The 22,001-nt window shown below is 37.8% G+C and overlaps 1 protein-coding gene across 2 annotated transcripts in view; it reads right to left on the reverse strand.

Annotated features, from left to right (window-relative positions):
• Positions 1-22,001, reverse strand: part of LOC138693266 (protein jagged-1b-like) — a 728,512-nt gene that overhangs the window by 236,788 nt on the left and 469,723 nt on the right. For both annotated transcript variants that reach the window (XM_069817112.1, XM_069817113.1), the window contains exon 3: positions 1,424-1,478. In XM_069817112.1, coding sequence (XP_069673213.1) covers positions 1,424-1,478 — 55 coding nt within the window. The remainder of the gene's footprint in view (positions 1-1,423; positions 1,479-22,001) is intronic.

Here is a 22,001-nt window from a genome sequence, read left to right on the forward strand (position 1 = left end):
ATAACACAGAGGGTTTGGAATTGAACGGGTTACATCAGCTTCTTGTCTATGCGGATGACGTGAATATGTTAGGAGAAAATCCACAAACAATTAGGGAAAACGCGGAAATTCTTGTTGAAGCAAGTAGAGCGATAGGGTTGGAAGTAAATCCCGAAAAGACTAAGTATATGATTATGTCTCGTGATCAGAATATTGTACGAAATGGAACTATAAAAATTGGAGATTTATCCTTCGAAGAGGTGGAAAAATTCAAATATCTTGGAGCAACAGTAACAAATCTAAATGACACTCGGGAGGAAATTAAACGCAGAATAAATATGGGAAATGCGTGTTATTATTCGGTTGAGAGGCTTTTGTCATCTAGTCTTCTGTCAAAAAGTCTGAAAGTTAGAATTTATAAAACAGTTATATTACCGGTTGTTCTGTATGGTTGTGAAACTTGGACTCTCACTCTGAGAGAGGAACATAGGTTAAGGGTATTTGAGAATAAGGTTCTTAGGAAAATATTTGGGGCTAAGAGGGATGAAGTTACAGGAGAATGGAGAAAGTTACACAACGCAAAGCTGCACGCATTGTATACTTCACCTGACATAATTAGGAACATAAAATCCAGACGTTTGAGATGGGCAGGACATGTAGCACGTATGGGCGAATCCAGAAATGCATATAGAGTGTTAGTTGGGAGGCCGGAGGGAAAAAGACCTTTGGGGAGGCCGAGACGTAGATGGGAAGATAATATTAAAATGGATTTGAGGGAGGTAGGATATGATGGTAGAGACTGGATTAATCTTGTACAGGATAGGGACCAATGGCGGGCTTATGTGAGGGCGGTAATGAACCTACGGGTTCCTTAAAAACAGTAAGTAAGTAAGTATTATTATTATTATTATTATTATTATTATTATTATTACTATGTCCCAATCAGAATTTTAATCCGAGTCCGCTCGTTCGCGGTCACACATGCTAACCGTTACTTCACAGCGGTGGACTAACATTGTTTCTAATCGTTATCTCTCTTCCTTACGTACCTACTTGGTTATTTTTAATTTATGTATGTAAGAGACTTAATTTCTTTATCTAATACAGTTTCATTATTTATATATCGATACAAAGTACGAGTATTAAATAGACTACAAAGGCGAAGCATTTCCTCTCCAAGTTCTCTTAAAATAAATTATGGTATTTCTGCAACAGAGTTCCTCATTCCACTAATTGCTGCAATTATACCTTTCACATTTCACTTTTTTATCGATTTCATCACAAAGCAGTGTAAGTTTTCAATAGGAATCTGGTAACTGTTCCTATTGGAGGGACACAATTGCAGTTACTCCATGCACGACGAGCTTTGTATGTGCTAATGAAGGCTTAAACAAGTGAATAGAGACTCCTCGTTGAGGTTAACGCATGAGATGGAATTACTTACCCGGTACGGAGTAGTTGTCGTGGTCCACAGCCTGGAGGATGAGCGTGAAGGATCTCTGTAAAGAGAAACACAAGCATCAGTCGGCTGTAACAGGCGGGCATGGGCGGGCTGCTAACTACCTGATCAAACACCCCAACCAGCGCCAAATCTTCTTATATTTACAATGAAGGACGACAGAACTTATTCTTATCCCGCTTCTTTAAACTCGAGAGAATGTTCAGTGGCTAAGGAATGTTACGATGAAAAATTGCCATTACAGTGTATTAAAACATATTTATTATTAAAGCCCGGGTGTTTAGGCATTTATTTTGGTTAAAATAGGCAGGCATATAAGCAGTAAAAATAGTAAAAATAGACAGTGAAATAGGCATTTATTATTCATGGAAACAGACAAAAAATAGACAAATAATAAACTATCCCATACGGTACTCACTTCCCTTGGTTACATGTCACAACAAGATGCTTTTTTAAGTTGTCAACTGTCATAGTAAGCCGCCTGTCAGAGAGAACTTTTTTCATGGTGGAAAAAGATCTTTCTACTTCTACTGAAGTGATTGGAGCAAACTTAAAACAACTTATTTCAGAAGGACTGTCTCTACTTTCTTTCAGAGATCGGGAAAAACCGACTGTGTATTGTCTCAAAAAGAGGGGTGTGAGAAGGGGTTAGAGACTTCAAAGTACGCGTGACTTGTGCGTGCAAGCGACAACAGTAACGGGACCTGGAGTAACCTGAACACTGAGAATAATACTGTTCAAACATCTTTGTTAAGTGACATAAAAGATGGAATCGGTAGGGGAGAAAAGTCTACGACTTCTTGGAAACATATGTATATTGCTGAAAAATAAGATTCTCAGCAAATATTTGTGAGAGGTGAATATATATATTTTTAATCTGTAAAACCGTTCTTTTTTGTTTTTTGATATAATTTATGTGCGGTTTATTTTAAATGCATTAAAAATATAGAAAATGTACAATAACGACGCAAAAAGATTTAAAAAAAGGCATTTACACTTAAAATAGGCAATGGGAATTAAAATAGGCAAAAAATCAAAATAGAAATTGGGCCTATCGTCCCCAAATGAGTGGAAACTTGTTTATCTCTAATAGGTCTTTCATACATACACTCAGTTTAAAAAAGGCATTTTGCCTAATATCCGGACTCTATTTATTATCACAGGCAAAGAACATTCTAAGTCACATGAGGTTCGTTTCGAGATATATTTCCCTGTAATAATTCACATAGAATTATGTTTTCTTGACTTGGGAATGCTCAAAATGTACTACAATTGATATACTGATAGATGGCGTACATATCTCATAAAAAAATGTAACTTAGAATGTTCTTTGCCTTTGGTCTTCAGTAGTTAAAATACATTTATTAAAAACTACAAGCCATCGGCGTGGCTCAGTTTGCCTGCTGGTTCGGAGTTGCGTTCGTGCGTGGGTTCGATTCCCGCTTGGATACCTTGTTAGGTTTTTCCGAGGTTTTCCCCAATTGTAAGGCGAATGTCAGGTAATACACGGCGCATCTCGGCCTCATCTCCCAAATGCCAACTCAGCATCACCAATTCCATAGACGCTAAATAACCGAGTAGTTGATACAGCGTCGTTAAAGTACCGAGTAATTGCCTTCGGCACTCTGGGGAAGTTTACTCGAACGTCACTCGCACATTGCAAGGGCTCGGACCCCTTCTCTCGCGAGGATTGTGGCGCCCCCCATGCGATTCGGATTTTTCCTTTCCAAATGCTCTAATGTTCCTTCAATGGAACGCAGAAAATTGCAGTGAGACAAATGGCCAACAGGCTTTGAGCCCACATAGACACTTTAAGCCCCAATTTCCCTGGCTAAGAATGCATACCTTTTAAATGTTTCTGTTGCCATTTCCCCATTGATATTGTCATTGACATTGATATTCTTACTATAAATTTAATTCTTGAGGAATACTTAAGTTGTCGTAAGCTTTCTTTCTATGCTTTTTTTTTTAAGTGAGAAAAATATAACCGAAGACTAAACTAAACAAGAAAATTATTAAACATTTAAAGTATCAGATTTCATTCCATTCTTTCAAACTCGTGAAGAAATAATTAAAGCTCTGTAACGTAAACTTTCTTGTTTATGAACAGTGTTTCAATTACCTGTCACCTGCCGACAACTAGCGTCACACTTCATGCAATGGACGTGTGGAAACTGTACCCGACACGGTGTCCATTACAACAATAACGTACTTCTGACGGACTTCACGTGTGTCATAAGGCCTTAAGCAGGTATGGAACGATCTTCTTGTTCTGTACAACGACCGTGTGACGCCCGCAAATCGAACTCTTTACGACCTCTTTCAAGAGGTGTTGTCAATTGAGCATGTCCAATTGGAAGGTTGACGATGATTTTACGCATCCAACGCAAGCTTAAGTTTAATCAGCTTGTCTACATGTTAGTGTTGGATTTCTGCTCCGGATAGTTGTACATTGGTGTTCAAAGATATTTGATCTCCAATCCTCTGATAGTGTAAGTAAATTTTCTGACCACGGGATGTCAGAACTAAAGATACAACAAACTGACAAACTTTAAAATAGTTCCGCCAGTCTTCAATAGGTGATACTATTATTGGGACGGGAAAAAAGTGTTTGGAAAAATGTTGATGTAGATCAAATATATGTTATTCTCATAATTGACAGTATCAGCGGTTTCTCTCTAAATCTAGTGATTTTTACAATCATTAGAGGGAAATGAAATTTTGAATGATACAATGCGGGTATATTCATGTACTATTGGCCACACTGACTATTATCTTCGCCATCTATTCATATAAGTAAAAACTAAAGAAGCCACACTCACACGAACAAATTATCGATCACTATTGAGGTGTAGGATCAGGTATCTTTGAGCGCCACTGTACCACATCCATAGATAGGTAGTAATGTTCAATCGTTAAAACGAAGCCAATACTTACTTACTTACTGGCTTTTAAGGAACCCGGAGGTTCATTGCCGCCCTCACATAAGCCCGCCATTGGTCCCTATCCTGTGCAAGATTAATCCAGTCTCTATCGTTATATCCCACCTCCCTCAAATCCATTTTAATATTATCTTCCCATCTACGTCTCGGCCTCCCTAAAGGTCTTTTTCCCTCCTGACTTCCAACTAACACTCTATATGCATTTCTGGATTCGTCCATACGTGCTACAGGCCCTGCCCATCTCAAACGTCTGGATTTAATGTTCCTAATTATGTCAGGTGAAGAATACAATGCGTGCAGTTCTGTGTTGTGTAACTTTCTCCATTCTCCTGTAACTTCATCCTTCTTAGCCCCAAATATTTTCCTAAGCACCTTATTCTCAAACACCCTTAACCTATGTTCCTCTCTCAAAGTGAGAGTCCAAGTTTCACAATCATACAGAACAACCGGTAATATAACTGTTTTATAAATTCTAATTTTCAGATTTTTTGACAGCAGACTATATGACAAAAGCTTCTCAACCGAATAATAACAGGTCATATATTTATTTTTTTATTGGGTTATTTTACGACGCTGTATGAACATATAGGTTATTTAGCGTCTGAATGAAATGAAGGTGATAATGCCGGTGAAATGAGTCCGGGGTCCAGCACCGAAAGAAACCCAGCATTTGCTCGTAGTGGGTTGAGGGAAAACCCTGGAAAAAACCTCAACCAGGTAACTTGCCCCGATCGGGATTCGAACCCGGGCCACCTGGTTTTCGCGGCCAGACTCGCTGACCTATACTCCACAGGTGTGGACTCTCATATTTATTCTGCGTTTAATTTCCTCCCGAGTGTCATTTATATTATTTTGTTACTGTTGCTCCAAGATATTTGAATTTTTCCACCTCTTCGAAGGATAAATCTCCAATTTTTACAGTTCCATTTCGTACAATATTCTGGTCACGAGACATAATCATATACTTAGTCTTTTCGGGATTTACTTCCAACCCTATCGCTTTAAAACAAAGCCAATGCTTCAAGTAATTGTGAGATAGGTCAGAGAGTGGCCATCTTATACGTAACTTATTATTATACTTTAACTTAATCTTTTCTTGATCAGTTTTAACAAATAGGCTACTTGAATTTTCTAAACCAAGTCATCTTAATACAGGCTTCATACACATTTCCATACAGTGTTTAAGCTACTAGTAGTGAAGAGTGCAACGAATTTATGGAATGGAATGTAGGATGTCCCGTTAAAAAAAAAAAAACAATTTTCTTTACTACAAATTTCTGTAGCATTCTGTATAATTTCCAACTGCTCCAAACGGCAGGCACTACTTAAGTTTTTTTTCTTGTTAAAGGTGAAATATTAATTTTATTTTGGGTGGAGTTTCAGTCATCACGATAGTAGGCTATACAGTATGTCCCATAACCTTTGGGACGCTCATATAATTAATTTATTTTAATTTAAAAAAATATATTTTTTATTTAAGTTGTAGAGTTGGCAAAAGCTTGCCATTTTGGAGTAGTTGGCAAGTTTACAGAGTGTTACAGAAATTCGTAGTAACATAAAATTATGTTTCCCCCCCCCCTTAAATGGGATATACTATATTTCGTTCCATAAATTTGTTGCATTCTTTATCCTGATTTAAGCATGCAGTACCGTAGCGTTGTATTCAGGCCATTACAAAACAAAAATAATTTAACGATCATGTGTACATTTTTAGCCATTTCATGAAAAATATTTTCGTGTTGGCGGCTTCATAAGAGAACATTTAACTTTTTGCCTGGTTGTTGATTTAGCTACTCTATTTGTTGACAATTCTCACTACATTATTCATGGCATTCTTCAATACCACCGCAAGATTTTTTGTCGGTCGGTGCCACATGAACTGTCGGCTGGCAAAAGAACTGCTGCGGACGGAAATAGCTGCTACAACAGTATGAATGGGAAATTTTTAAGCATTCCTCTATAGCAGTGTTTCTCAAACTTTTCTGAAGTGGGGACCACTTTTTTAAGTCAGAACTGTTCCGCGGACCACCTTACTTTTGTTCCCTTCGAAAGCAAATTTATCATTTATGTAGCATATTTTAATACCAGTATACTTACATTTTAATGTAGAAATAATTAATTAAAATTGATTTAATTCGATTAATTTTATATTAGTATTAACAAATTAAGTTAATGTTAATAGAAGAAAATTTCTTATATTGTCATTTGTAAAAACAGAAATAAAAAAAAATTAATGCAGAAACATGCCCGATTTTCAACAAGTAAAGATGCAATTTTGCATGTTCTATTATTGGTGAACGACGTACAGTACGTGACCATTTGAATGTGCAGACTGGGTGTCAGCAGAACTATTAAGAAAGTCATAAATACATGAAAAGGTTCGGTACTTTGGTCCTGTTATGAATTCAGGTGGTCCCTGGCTGGGTAACAGGCACAGCGCCAGATTTGCACGGAAAAGATGGCGAGAAACACCACGTTCATAGTGCTTCAAATCCCTCTTTTGTTGCTGAGAGTAGAGTGGGAAGGCGATAGGTTAAATCGAGGAGAAAAGGTGAAAGGCGATTGCCATGTGTCATTTACAAACTCTGAGATTTTCAGCTATAGTGTGATACGCAATTCGTTTGAATTTTATTTTTTCTTCTGTCTTTTTTGAAGGACCACAAGGGCAGACATCGAGGACCACAGGTGGTCCGCGGACCATAGTTTGAAAAACGCTGCTCTATAGCCTTTCTGGACCTCAAAGGAAAATACTTGGAGGAAAGGAACTATTCATGTGCGATCAATAACTGAAATCATTCGTGTGTATATGGTTGTCATCTTTGGAGCCAGATTATTTTCAAGACTTTATCTAATATTGTAACATCTCTTAAATATTAATTGTGTATGAGAATAAGGTGCTTAGGAAAATATTTGGGGCTAAGAGGGATGAAGTTACAGGAGAATGGAGAAAGTTACACAACGCAGAACTGCACGCAATGTATTCTTCATCTGACATAATTAGGAACATTAAATCCAGACGTTTGAGATGGGCAGGGCATGTAGCACGTATGGGCGAAACCAGAAATGCATATAGAGTGTTAGTTGGGAGACCGGAGGGAAAAAAACCTTTAGGGAGGCCGAGACGTAGATGGGAAGATAATATTAAAATGGATTTGAGGGAGGTGGGGTATGATGATAGAGACTGGATTAATCTTGCACAGGATAGGTACCGCTGGAGGGCTTATGTGAGGGCGGCAATGAACCTTCGGGTTCCTTAAAAGCCATTTGTAAGTAAGTAAGTAAATTAAAATAAACGTAAATATTTAATAATAATTATTAATAATAATAAATCTTAAGTTACGTTGAAATTGTTGGAATTTAATTCTTTTGTCTAGTGACGGGTACTTAACTCTTCGTTATGCACCCATATAAAGCCAATTGTGTAAACAAATTTACCGACAGAGTCGTTGCCCAGGGTGCGCCGCTGGAGTTTAGTCTACGCTACATCTGCGATGAGATGAGATGAGATGAGATGAGATGAGATGAGATGAGATGAGATGGTGATGGAGATTTGTTGGAATGCCACAGGGGAACCGGAGCTCCTGGAGAAAACCCGTGTTATCTGGAATACGGGGCTTGCCTAACAATCGGGAGTACATCGGGGTTCGAACCGGGGTTCACAGAATTATAAATGCAACACTAGACCATCGTGGCGGCTCTGGACTATAATGTAAAATCGTAATAATTGATATTCTATCAGACTCGAAACGTACGATATGCAAACCATGGGGTTAATATTGTGTAATTTCAATTTCAATCTACTTAAAATAGGTCATATTTTGCCAAAAGATAAAAAAATAGGCTAACACGATTTCAGGTTTTCGCATCTCATTTATGTAAGTATAATGTGTAATAACTGAATTACCATATATTCAGACACTTATCGGAAGATAGCCTAATGGGAGACAATAAGGAGGGAAATCAAGCCATCAGGTATAACTCCCTGTAAAGTTGATTTGAAGAATTTCGAGGGAAGGCTTGATTTGCATAATATACGAGTACGTCACTGTTCGTTAACAGAAAACCACAATTAAGCTACACAGAACTAGTGTGCTCTCAATGTTGGTTGCTTGACGGTTGTCAGCCCACTTTGACGTCTGTGGATATAGAGGGAAGAATTGGATCGGTGTCTGGTGGAGTTCCCGGGTAGCTCAGTTGGTAGAGCGTTGATACGTTTAACCAAAGGTCCCGGGTTCGTTACCCGGCTCCGGAACAATTTTTCCCTCGAAATTATTCACAATAAGGAGGGATTGATAAAAACGGGAAAATAAATATGACTAACATTGACGTTCTTGATTCTGGAACGAAACTAGATATAGGCCTACATACAAAAATCTCATAACATCAATAGAAAGACAAAGAAATGTCTACTTACTTACTTACTTACTTACTTATGGCTTATAGAGAACCCGGAGGTTCATTGCAGCCCTCACATAAGCCTGCCATAAGTGAATTATTTTTAATATTAAGCTAAGGTCAATTTAGCAGAACAGCTGCTGTATTGCAACAAGAAAGGACAATGCAGGTCGTGGTAAATTGGGCGAAATAGATGGTTTCATGGAAGGCGAAACTTTTGATATAGCGCAAGTCGTGAAATGAGCCGTTCAGAGCAGAAGTGGTGTAAGTCAAAATTGGGTAATGAGGTTTAAAGCAAAAATTCTGTAAAATACAGCGCAAAGTAGTAATTAATATGTCCTTCGTGCTATCCACTGACTACTAAGGGTGGTATTCATAGACATTTCGCAGCACGCGCTACGAGCGTACTAAGCTAGCCCCGGCTATCCACTGGTTACTAGTACAGAATTCAAATCATATCCTATCGCTAACACTGGTTTATGAATACGAAAACCGCTGATAATCCACCGAAAGCCCGCGCTAAAATGTCTATGAATACGGCCCTACTAGTTTCAATAAATTGAATATTAATTGCTACTTTGCGCTATATTTTACAGAATTTTTACTTTAAACCTCATTACTCGTTTTTGACTTTCACCTCTTCTGTTCTCAACGACTCAAATATACCTAAGTTTGTTGAAATAATTGAAGAAGGCATTCCTCGGTGGTCTAATTGTTACTGTCCTTGTCATTGAATCAAAAGTTCGCGGGCTTGAACCCGACTGAGGGCGATGAATTTTAAATGGTAATAAAAACTTTTAATATGGCTTCCTTCGGAAAGAAAGTACAGCTGGGGTCCCGTGATGTATATTTACGACACGTAAACGGACACTGTCCCTGATAGAGGGCTCCGGGCAAAATTTACCTGTAATTTCTATCCCTATTAAAAAATTGGAAGTAGCGTAATGAGCCCATACCAGAGATTTATTTATGCAAGGACTTGTATAAAATCTTGTAACTGAAGGAAAATGGCAATAACTACTGTATTTTCATTTTTAAATTACATTGTTTACAGACCCTGAGATAACAATTATTCATTAATGGGACATTTTAAATGCAAATTATAGAAAAAACCGAAGTACTTTTTGAAAATCTGACCTACAGCTGTCTGAAAACACAATTTCACAGGATTTGCCGAATATCGAATAGAACTGCTGATTCTTTGGTGAGAAGTCACCAGTGGAGAGAGTTACGTACTATTTGTGTGTCAGCGTGAAGCTACAGAAGGACTAGGTAGGCTGTCTTTTCACAATTTGTTTGTTTGTTTAATTTACGTAGGTAAAGTTGTGAAGATGATTTAAATGCTGTCTTGGAGAGGAGGACCACCAACACGATGAACCAGACAACTGCCGTTCTGTACCGTGAGGCATGCTAAATGCGGGATCATCAGTTAAATCTTGTATTTATTGTGCTGACAAATCTGTGTTTGCGCCGTGCGAACAGGTACAGCACATGTAAAACACGATGGGTTTGGATGGTAAACAAGACCAAAGTCCTCTAACACGTGTAATGGGCTTTGTGGCTTTTAAATGTCAGTGCAACATCTGGACTTGCCTGTGGAGGTGTGCGCGAAAGATTTAATGAGGTCGTGGAGGCGACTTCAAACTCACAATTTCTTGCATTTAACTGTAAAGAAGTTTTTATTTCTTTAAATAACAGCTTTGAAATACAAATAATCGCATTTCGACAATACAGTGCGTACGAATATTGTTAAATTTAGAAACCTCTTTAAGAGCTGTTACAGGTTAAATGATTATATAACATTTCTTTTTCCGAATTCCTCTCGTAAATATTTTATTATTTATTTATTTATTTAACCTGGTAGAGATAAGGCCATCAGGCCTTCTGTTCCCCTCTCCCAGGGGATTAAAACTACAATAGCCTATTAAGAATACAATTACAATTATAATTACAATTAATATTAAATTTACAAATACAATAAAAATCAAAGTACTAAAAGATTAACTGATTAATAAAAGCTAGACAGTTTATTGTAAAAGTTACGAAGAGAGAAGCATTTCTTTTATTGATTAAGTAAAAATTAGACTTACTCTACGCAGTAAGAAAATGCTTAATAAGCTTTCTTTTGAACGCTACTAAATTCCGACAGTCTCTGATGTCACTGGATAGGGTATTCCACAAGCGCGAGAGCGAAATTGTGTATGATGATGAATACGATGAAGTCTTATGTGTTGGTATGGGTAGTGTTCGAATTAAAGTGATGAAGTAGGAGAATTTCCCTTTTCAGGAATTATTTTCCTCAACTTCTGTGTTTTTGTGTTCATTCTCAAAACGGAAAAGAAAATTCCTCTCTCTGAATTTTTTTATATTATAAGGGAATTTTCTATGATATGCCTAACCCAGATTTCCTCGACCAAAATATATCTTCTGTAACCCAGTTCTCTCGATCTAGCCAGTCTTCATCTGTCGGGTTCCTTTTCCGCGTAATCTTCTTCATTTCCTCTGCCCATGTGGATTGTGGTCTATCTCTTTTCCTTCTTTCTTCTGGTTTCCAAATTAGGACTTCTCCATTTAATCTATTTTATAACTTGTAACATGCCTATACCATCTTAGTTACGTTTCTTCTATCACTTTAACAACATCGTTTGTAACATCCATTTTCTCTCTTATCGTAATATTATTTTTTCCCCCCTTCTTGAAAATTTTGCCAAAGACCTTAGATAATCCATCTCTGAGTATATTTTGTAATATCATTAGTATCACGCCGGACTGAATAGTTATATTTTCCCTGAAGAATGCACGGATTTTATTGATTAACGTGTCCATCTATACACTGTATGGCACCTGACAATAATAAATGATAGGCCTATATGTCATTAAATTGCATTTCCGAAAACTTACTATCCATAAGTATTATTTCTTTAATTGACTAGTGTTCTGAAGCTAAAAATGTGTTGTTAATTGCTTTGTACAGATTTTGTTTGTCAATTTTTAACTAAGAATTACATCATTCTTACGTAATTATCATAAAAATTGTAACAAATCATACGACTTTAGAAACTTAATTCTTTACAGTTTAATTCTGCATCCTAATGTACAGTCTTGGAGAATTTACAAGAGTGGCGTTATTTGTAATAATGTGATAAATGAGTAAGAACTGTAAATTTGTAGTCAAAAATCGGAAAAAAAAAATCTGTATGAAGCAACTATGAAATTCACAATACGGTTTTAGCTTCACAATACAAGCTAATTAAAGAAATGATACTCCTGAATAGTTCATCCTTTATCTGTAATATTCTTTTACCCTTAAAACTAAAGAATAAAGGTATTTTACAAACAACTTCAAAATTAGTGTAACTCTGAAAATATTGAGATTAGGACAAATGTTTATGTGACATTTTTTGCTCAGAATGTCTTCAGAAATAAACTCCGTAAGTGACGGCAAATCCTCGTGAATCACTCTGTATACAAGGCTGTTCGGAACTGAGTTACGATTTTTTGTGACCAAGTTTAAGAACTAATTATTATCGATTGGTGTAAGAATCTAAAAATGTCAATTTTTGTAGTTACGTTAGTTTCACACTAAATCCTCGATTTAACATGGTAACTTGTCATGTTGCGAAGTTTGACCCATTGGTCCATTCCCAACACTTTTGTACCACGGATCAAAAATGAACATTTTCATGGCATTTCATCTAGCGGAATTCTCTGACCATGTGGTCAACATAGCACAACATCTGTTCTATGACTTATTAAATATATTTGGAATTCTATTTTAACAAGAAAGTGACAACCATCATTCTTGCAGTGGACTCTTCATATATATAGTCGTTACTCAGTAAATTATAGAAATGAAGATCTAATGTAAAATATTCTTTCTCTGCGTCTACTTACATGAAAAACCCCAAAAGGTTTCACTTTCATGTCATCAGTATAGCATTATGTGTTGCATTAACTATAATAATATTTCATTTTAATGGTAATAATGTCATCAAACATTCTTAAGTTTTATAGTTCTTAATATCCAATACACAGCTGTATTCGGAAAACTACAGACCAGAGAATCAGACCTGTAAATTATTTTTTATATGTTATCAAAAAATTACACAAATGAACATCGACATATTGGCATTACGATGTGAAAGAATCTGACCCATCTGAACTCTATGTCAGCAATCCTGTCTATTGTTTATTGTAGTGTGTATTTTGTTTTATTCTGAAATGCAATTAATCAGTTCTCAAGACTGACGAAAGATTGATTTTGGAAAATAGGAAAATGATGAAGGAAAATTGACATTTCACTGAAAACTACAATTTTTCTGAAAAACTTTGGGTTTCAAGTTTCAAAATGAGGGTTCATTTATTAAAACCCGTTCAGTCGTTTTTCCGTAATTTCCATTACCAGTTCAAATTATTCTGTTCTATGACTTATTAAATATATTTGGAATTCTGTTTTAATGTTCGCAAGTAATGCGGAAGTAAGAAAAAAGTTTCTATAAGCCTTAATGGTTCTCTGAACCCTATCGTTGTCATGGAGTCGCGACGCTGAACATCAGGAATGCGTAACACTGAGATAGAACAGAAAATGAACGCTCGGTGAACGCTGCTGAATGTTTCATGACTCACATATTAGTATACATCTCGTTAACCATCGCTGCTGGTACGAAGCACTTCGCAAGAAGATACCTTGGGCTGAGGTGCCAACAGGGGTCGTATGTGGGCACACCTGAAATAGTGTGGGCGGAGAGTACAACGTTGCGAGGAATTCCACTAGCGTCTCCTGTGAGGCTGCCGCCCCGGTCGTATGAACCATGTTTCATTCATAAAAATGAGCTGACAAGTCATCATATGTACCCTATGTTGTATGCTGTGCTGGACACACCGAGCATTGAATAAGGCAGCAACCCGCTCTCCTTGTGCCGAGCTGTTGGAGATAAACCGGGGGTGACCACATTTGCAACACTTCATTCATTCCTATACCTGGTATGGTTTATCTTGACTCGGTACTCATCCTCTTTCACAATAGCCCTGCCAAGACTCTGGAATTCGTTACCTGCTAGCATCAGGGACTGTCGAAATAAAATTGAATTCAAACGCAAACTTACTAGGCACTTGGTCAGTAATTGAGACTCGTTCAGACATGGTTTCTTGTAAATAGTTCTCTTAATCTATCACAAAATATTTCAATATCCGGTAATTTCGTCACTATAGAATTCTGTTGTTGTAGGTTTAATTTGTAATTCAGTAAATACAAAAATATTCTTTGTTCTTAACTTCTATGATAAAATGTCTAGCTTTCATTAATCAGGTAATCTTGTCGTACTTTAATTTTTATTGTAATTGTAATTGTAAATTTAATATTAATTGTAATTTTATTGTTCATATTATAGTTGAAATCCCCTGGTAGAGGGGTAGAGAATGCCTGACGGCCTTATCTCTACCAGGTTAAATAAATAAATACTAAAATAAATAGCAATAAAACCAAGTTCCTTCAAATGAGGGTGGAGATTATAGGAGGGTTGTAAATTTTCAGGATTCCTTTCAAAACCTTGTTATTGTACAGTCTACCGGAACTCAGTTTCTTGAAAGACAAGCTCAGTGACGGAACTACACAGTACGAAGAGAAATATTTTGTTATTTTATTTTGTGCTACAGAATATATAAACTAGTCCCTTCCGCCACTGGATGGATGGACGGCATCGCTCCACTCCTCCATCGCCATAACAATACAGACGAAGTAAGACATATCTCATTTCTCTCTCTTTTCACAGTGAGACAAGATACATCACACAGACTTTAGCCTCCCGGAGTATACTAAATTCCAGATAGGAAAAATGTTCAGGTAAACAAAAGGGTGGAGTTTTGCCATCTCCCACACCATCGTACCACGTCACACGTATATTCCTATTGGCTAGTGATGTGTCGCGTCGCTGGTGTGCCGAATTTTGTCCCGCAGGAGTTCTTTTACATGACAGTAAATCTACTGACATGAGCCTGTCACATTTAAGCACACTTAAATGCCATCGACCTGGCTCGGGATCGAACCCGCAACCTCGGGCATAGAAGGCCAGCGCTATAGCAACTGCACCAACCAGGCCGACAAGCGGTAGAAATTACTTTGCAGTTTCTTATGAGATGTTCATCGTGATTGATGCTTTAGACCAGGGGTCGTCAGCACAGAGCATGCTGGGGCTAAGCTCTCTTACCGCGGAAAACGCAGTGCACTAGGGTGCACTCCGTAGCTGCTAGCGGGTATGCTCTCTATCTCTCCCTGTTGCACGACAGTGTACACGGGACTGCACCGCGTACCATTTGCACATTTCAGCGAGTGCTGACGACCACTGCTTTAGACGGAAGTGGAGTAAGTTAAAATAATAATTTTGTCTTTGATGAACATCCACAGAGCATTATCAGGTGTTGTGAGGTCTGGACTTCGTGGAGGCCGGGAAAAAAGCGCTTGATCATCTGCAGATTCTCTTCCAATCCTCTTCTTCCAAGATTCTATTAATGGACCTGCCTACCAGGACATGGTTAGTGAATGGTTGGTAGCACAATTGCAACAAGCTGGTATCGAAGACACTCCTGCGACAGGACGGAGCGCCAGCACACTTCGCACTTGGATTGAAGAGGATCTGCAGATGATCAAGCTCCTTTTGTCTGGCCTCCACGAAGTCCCGACCTCACAACACCTGATAATGCTCTCTGGGGGGTTAATCAAGGACAAAGTGCGAAATCACCGCTATAACATAACGGCACAATTACAAGCAGCTGTGGAAGATACCTTCAACGAAGTGACCCTTAATTGTCTTGGCAAAACATCTGCCAGGACATGGCGCAGAATTCAGCTGTGCTATCAAAATGAAGGTCTTCATACCGATGTCTTGGATCGTTAAACTATCAGTTACATGTCCATATCAATCAATCAACCGTACCCATCGTAGTGTCGTAATACGGGGGGAGTACGCCCACTTTGTGATCTCACTGTATTTAAACGTATTTTTTAGTCAATACAAATTTATTAAGTCTACTGCATTTAGGTTTTTTATAATATGTAATTGTACAAATTAATGGCGATTATGTTCAAGGTAAATACATGATTCATATCGATTATATGAGAAACATAAATTATCTCTTAATCTAATAAAAAATCTGGAATAACGGGAGAATTGTAATTAGTAGTTTGGAATGTACGAGGGCTTAGAGAAAGGAATTGAACAATCGCCTCAAGAGTTTCAATGACAGTTTTAGAGAGTAGGTAGTATTCGTCACACGGCTGTGGAGCATTTGTAGAAATATCAACTTTACTTTCTGATATAATCACACGTAAATGCATTTCAACATCAGATTTTTTTCCTTAGACTTACATTTTCCAAGTTGAGAAAAGTGATTTGAAATCGCTATTATCACAGTGAAAGTATTGCATTCAGATTGTGAAAGTAGGGTCTATATGAGTATTTGATATTTCAATCATCCTGAGTTTGGCAGTCAATTAAACTCAAAATCATAGACATTACTGCTTGAGTTAAAGTGGCATTTTATTTTACATTACATCACAGTGTCATTTTTAGTAAACTTGAATAAACTGAGAGCTGAGAATGGAAATCCATCAAATCGTAGCATTTTGATATGGTATGTTATGGTATGGTATGATATACGATACGATATCGGATATGATATGATAATGATATGATATATGATATATTTATCAGTCAAACAGCATCTGTCATGTCACGGTGTACCTTCACATTCCTGCTATCGTAGCATTTAGGTTTTCACCGTGATCGGTGAGTTGTAATGGGGTTTTTGGTTTTCGAAATTGTGTTGGTATTAATCGCTAATATATATTTTATTAATTTGTTATTTTACGATGCTTTATCAACTGCTATGTTTATGTAACGTGTGAATGAAAAGAAGATGATAATGCCAGCGAAATGAGTCCGCAGTCCAGCACCGAAAGTTACCCAGCATTTGCTCTTAATGGGTTGAGGGAAAACCCTGGAAAAACCTCAACCAGGTAACAAGTCTCAACGTGGACTTGAACCCGGGGCCGCTCGTTTCATGGTCAGGCATGCTAACCGTTACTCCACAGCGGTGGATAATCTCTAATATTTAGGAGGTACTTACTAGAGATATTAATTCTACAGGCACAAGGACTCGACCAGTCTTAATTGTAGGAATTCCATAGGTATTGAAAATTAAACTTCTTTAATACCTTGAGTGTCATATAATTTGGCTTTGCTGTTCTTCGATTTATATCGTAACTTAATGTTCTAGACATTTATTCCTAGTACAAGCTTGTGAAACTCGGAACTTCGTCCCAACCTAGAACATCGTTTGTTGCTGAATCGAGGACCATTAGATATGCAGGGTGAACCTGTGAGTAATATCATTAATTTCAGGTGGTTATTCTTTGAGATATTTCACACAGAAAGTTGAACGCAATTTTGCTCATTTTTGTTTCCTTTTCTTGATAAAAATTATTTTATATGAAACATTTTCTAGCGTGTTTTGGGAAGACCATTGATTTAATTCCCACTATGCTGTCAATTTAAGAGAACAGTGAATTATGATAATAAATTGTCCGCACCTGAGGAGTAACGGTCAGCGGTCTGGCCGCGAAACCAGGTGGCCCGGGTTCGAATCCCGGTCGGGGCAAGTTACCTGGTTGAGGTTTTTTACGGGGTTTTTCCTCAACTCAATACGAGCAAATGCTGGGTAACTTTCGGTGCTGGACCCCGGACTCATTTCACCGGCATTATCACCTTCATTTCATTCAGACGCCAAATAACCTAGATGTTGATACAGCGTCGTAAAATAACCCAATAAAATAAATAAAGTAAAGATAATAAATTATAGAAAGAATTTTAGTTTTGTCCATCAAATGTGCAGAAATTTCTACTGAACAAATGTAACTTTTCTTTCTGCAAATTAATTTTACAAAGTTACATTTGTTCGGATCAAGTTTCTGCACATTTAAAGGACAAATCTAAAATTCTTTCAATCATATATTATCATAATACACTGTTCTCTGAAATTGTCTGAGGATATTGGGGATTAAGTCAATGGCTTCCCAAAACGCTTTATGAAATATTTCATATAATACAATTTTCAATTAGAAAAGGTAGCAAAAACGAGTAAAATTGTGTTAAACGTTTTTTGTTTGAAATATGTCAAAGAATAACCCCCTGAAATTAATGACATTCTGCATACTTTTCATCTTTTACATACTCTGTCACTTGGATTATGGAATGGACACCCCTGCGCTAGACAACTGCTTTGCCCGCGCCACGCAGGAAACAGAACCGGCTGAAGCCGCGCCTTGCTAATTCTTGTTGCATTTCTTCCGTTCCTTTGCTTTAAGTTTCCTCTCACGCTTATTATTATACGAAGACAACGAGCCAGTTAAGAGAAAAGTATAATTTTCATTGACATATAGCATTCCTACACGAAATCAATTTCATTGAAAATGTGCAGCACCGCGCATTGCAATTATATTAACCTGAGCACAGCGTGGTAGTCCTTGAGTGCTCTTCCTTCGCTGTCTTGCGTTGCGAAGGAAAGAACTCAAAGAAGCCGGTGGAGGTCAAACCCCGAATACGCCACACAGGTTTTCTTTGTCCGCGGCTTAACAACAAATTACAATTTTATTTGGTATTAATACCAAGACGTAACGCTGCAAAGGCACAAGGTCGCGGGTTCGATTCCCGATGTGGTCATGGTTTTTCTCCATTGATCTAATCCTTCGCACTATCGTCCTGAGGTACACTCAGGCTGTAACAGAAATGAACAGCAAAGGTATTTTCTTGAGAGTAAAATTCCTTTTCAGAATGAAAAGTTACATTTGAGCCGTTCAGAGCAAAAGTGGTGTAAGTCAAAATTGGGTAATGAGGTTTAAAGTAAAAATTCTGTAAAATACAGCGCAAAGTAGCAGTTAATATGTCCTTCGTGCTATCCACTGACTACTAATAGTTTAACGCTCTTACTAATAAACCATGTATAGATTTTATACGAGACTTATGCAGAGTTGAGACAGAAAACGTTACTGATAAACCATGCATAAGCGATGGACGTATAAACAGTCTGTAACTATACAATGGGAATTACTTTGCAGTAGTTATATACACGAAACCCCTTGTTTAAGCGTTGTATATAGAGAAAAAATGGCCGCCCCTCTAACAGCTATTCGTATCGACTGTCATTTTATGATGATGGTTGCCTTGTAACCACAGAAGAACAAACCAAAGAGCACAGAATAATTAGAATAATATTGCTGCAGCTTGTACTCTTTGACCAAAATATAGTGTGGTAATCGATCAGAGCTAGTTGTACTATCGATACTAAACACGGCACACTAGAGCGCTCTACCGGATGCAATAGAGAACCTCAGATATTCTATTATCTTTCGTAACGAAGTAATGACGAAACTATGACGTAGCTGTGTAACAGTTATACTGTTATACACGACGTATGTAGTGATTATTAGTAAGGAATTTACACACGACTTATAAACGAGCTACTCATTGTATAAGTATAAGACAGTTAAACGTCTGTATATGGAGTTTTTATTAGTAAGACCGTAAATAAATTGAATATTAATTGCTACTTTGCGCTGTATTTTACAGAATGTTCACTTTAACCATCATTACTCATTTTTGACTTACACCACTTTTGCTCTGAACGCCTCATTTGTTCAAATCAAATTTCTACATATTTAAAGGGAAAAACTAAAATTCTTTCAATTGACTGAGATATTGGAAATTAATTCAATAGCTTTCCCAAAGTACGCTATGAAATGTTGCATACAAGTTGGATCAAAATTCGCTTTCCCCAAACACTTCCTTACATTTAATTACATTCAATTTACATTTGACTACACATTCCTTTACAGATTTTGTTCAAAATGGAGGTCCTGTTTCTCGATACTCAATTCACAATGTTTAGACACTGATTTACAGATGGCAGAATATAACTCACGAATTGATTGTTCAATTTTTTATTTTAGTTGGTTATTTAACGACGCTGTATCAACTACTAGGTTATTTAGCGTCGATGAGATTGGTGATAGCGAGATGATATTTGGCGAGATGAGGCCGAGGATTCGCCATAGATTACCTTGCATTCACATTACGGTTGGGGAAAGCCTCGGAAAAAACCCAACCAGGTAATCAGCCCAAGCGGGGATCGAACACGCGCCCCAACGCAACTTCAGACCGGCAGGCAAGCGCCTTAACCGACTGAGCCACGCCGGTGGCTTTGATTGTTCAAGAAGTCCCTCTCTCCTACACTAAAATGGAGTGGTGCCATATTAACTGCATTTCGGCAAAACGAGGGCTGTTTCCAAGACATGACATCGGAAAAACAGTTGATGCGCGAATATGGTTGTCAATCCACCACTTGTTACACCAGCTATTCGTTTGTTCAAATTATGACATCTGTATATGTGTACAAGTATGAAACCTAAGAACGAATATTGGGGAAAGCGACTTTTGACCCACCTTGCATAAAATATTTTTTTTTCTCGTAAAGGAAGCAAAAACAGGCAAAATTATATTAAACTTTTTTGTTTGAAATATCTCAAATAATAACCCCTTGAAATTAATGACATTACTTACGGTTCTGCTTGTGTAACTGTTCCTAAATATTTGCACGGAAAAACTCCAAATGAGCCACAAATTTTGCCTAAAGCTCTTTTTTAGGGACAGATTCCTTTCGTGTTATAAATCTACAACAGCGGCTTCCCAACTTTGTTTATCTGCCGGAGGAATGTATGCTAAGGATTTTGTCGCCCTTTAAAACCCACCAAAATCCATCGACCTCAGAGAGGGAAAAAGAATGCTAACCACTTTCCCCTTTGAGTAAATAACCAATCACATACTATGAGTACCGTTTGTGCTTTTACATAGACAATTCCTACATTACTACTGTTAGACTTATTACTGATAAATAGGCCTAATATTAGTACCAAGTGTGCAATTTTGAGGAAATGGAATATTTTCAAGCCATACAACGAAGTGTTACGTAATGTTTAGATAATTTTGGTGTATACCATTCCAAAGTGTTGTATCAGTGAAGTGTGTTATGTCAGAGAAGTGTGTTGTGTCAGTGAAGTGTGTTTGTGCCAGTGAAGTGTGTTTGTGTCAGTGAAGTGTGTTTGTGTCAGTGAAGTGTGTTGTGTTAGTGGAGTGTGTTTGTGTCAGTGAAGTGTGTCTGTGCCAGTGAAGTGTGTTTGTGTCAGTGAAGTGTGTTGTGTCAGTGAAGTGTGTTTGTGCCAGTGAAGTGTGTTTGTGTCAGTGAAGTGTGTTTGTGTCAGTGAAGTGTGTTTGTGTCAGTGAAGTGTGTTTGTGTCAGTGAAGTGTGTTGTGTCAGTGGAGTGTGTTTGTGTCAGTGAAGTGTGTCTGTGCCAGTGAAGTGTGTTTGTATCAGTGAAGTGTGTTTGTATCAGTGAAGTGTGTTTGTGTCAGTGGAGTGTGTTTGTGTCAGTGAAGTGTGTTTATGTCAGTGAAGTGTGTTGTGTCAGTGAAGTGTGTTTGTGCCAGTGAAGTGTGTTTGTGCCAGTGAAGTGTGTTTGTATCAGTGAAGTGTGTTTGTATCAGTGAAGTGTGTTTGTGTCAGTGGAGTGTTTGTGTCAGCAAAGTGTGTTTGTGTCAGTGAAGTGTGTTTGTGTCAGTGAAGTGTGTTGTGTCAGTGAAGTGTGTTTGTGCCAGTGAAGTGTGTTTGTATCAGTGAAGTGTGTTTGTGTCAGTGGAGTGTGTTTGTGTCAGTGAAGTGTGTTGTGCCAGTGAAGTGTGTTTGTGACAGTGAAGTGTGTTTGTGTCAGTGGAGTGTGTTTGTGTCAGTGGAGTGTGTTTGTGTCAGTGAAATGTGTTGTGTCAGTGAAGTGTGTTTGTGTCAGTGAAGTGTGTTGTCAGTGAAGTGTGTTTGTGTCAGTGAAGTGTGTTTGTGTCAGTGAAGTGTGTTATGTCAGTGAAGTGTGTTGTCAGTGAAGTGTGTTTGTGTCAGTGAAGTGTGTTGTGTCAGTGAAGTATGTTTGTGCCAGTGAAGTGTGTTTGTGTCAGTGGAGTGTGTTTGTGTCAGTGAAGTGTGTTGTGCCAGTGAAGTGTGTTTGTGACAGTGAAGTGTGTTTGTGTCAGTGGAGTGTGTTTGTGTCAGTGGAGTGTGTTTGTGTCAGTGAAATGTGTTGTGTCAGTGAAGTGTGTTGTCAGTGAAGTGTGTTTGTGTCAGTGAAT

This window comes from Periplaneta americana, chromosome 17, assembly GCF_040183065.1.
Source record: "Periplaneta americana isolate PAMFEO1 chromosome 17, P.americana_PAMFEO1_priV1, whole genome shotgun sequence".
Taxonomy (NCBI): domain Eukaryota; kingdom Metazoa; phylum Arthropoda; class Insecta; order Blattodea; family Blattidae; genus Periplaneta; species Periplaneta americana.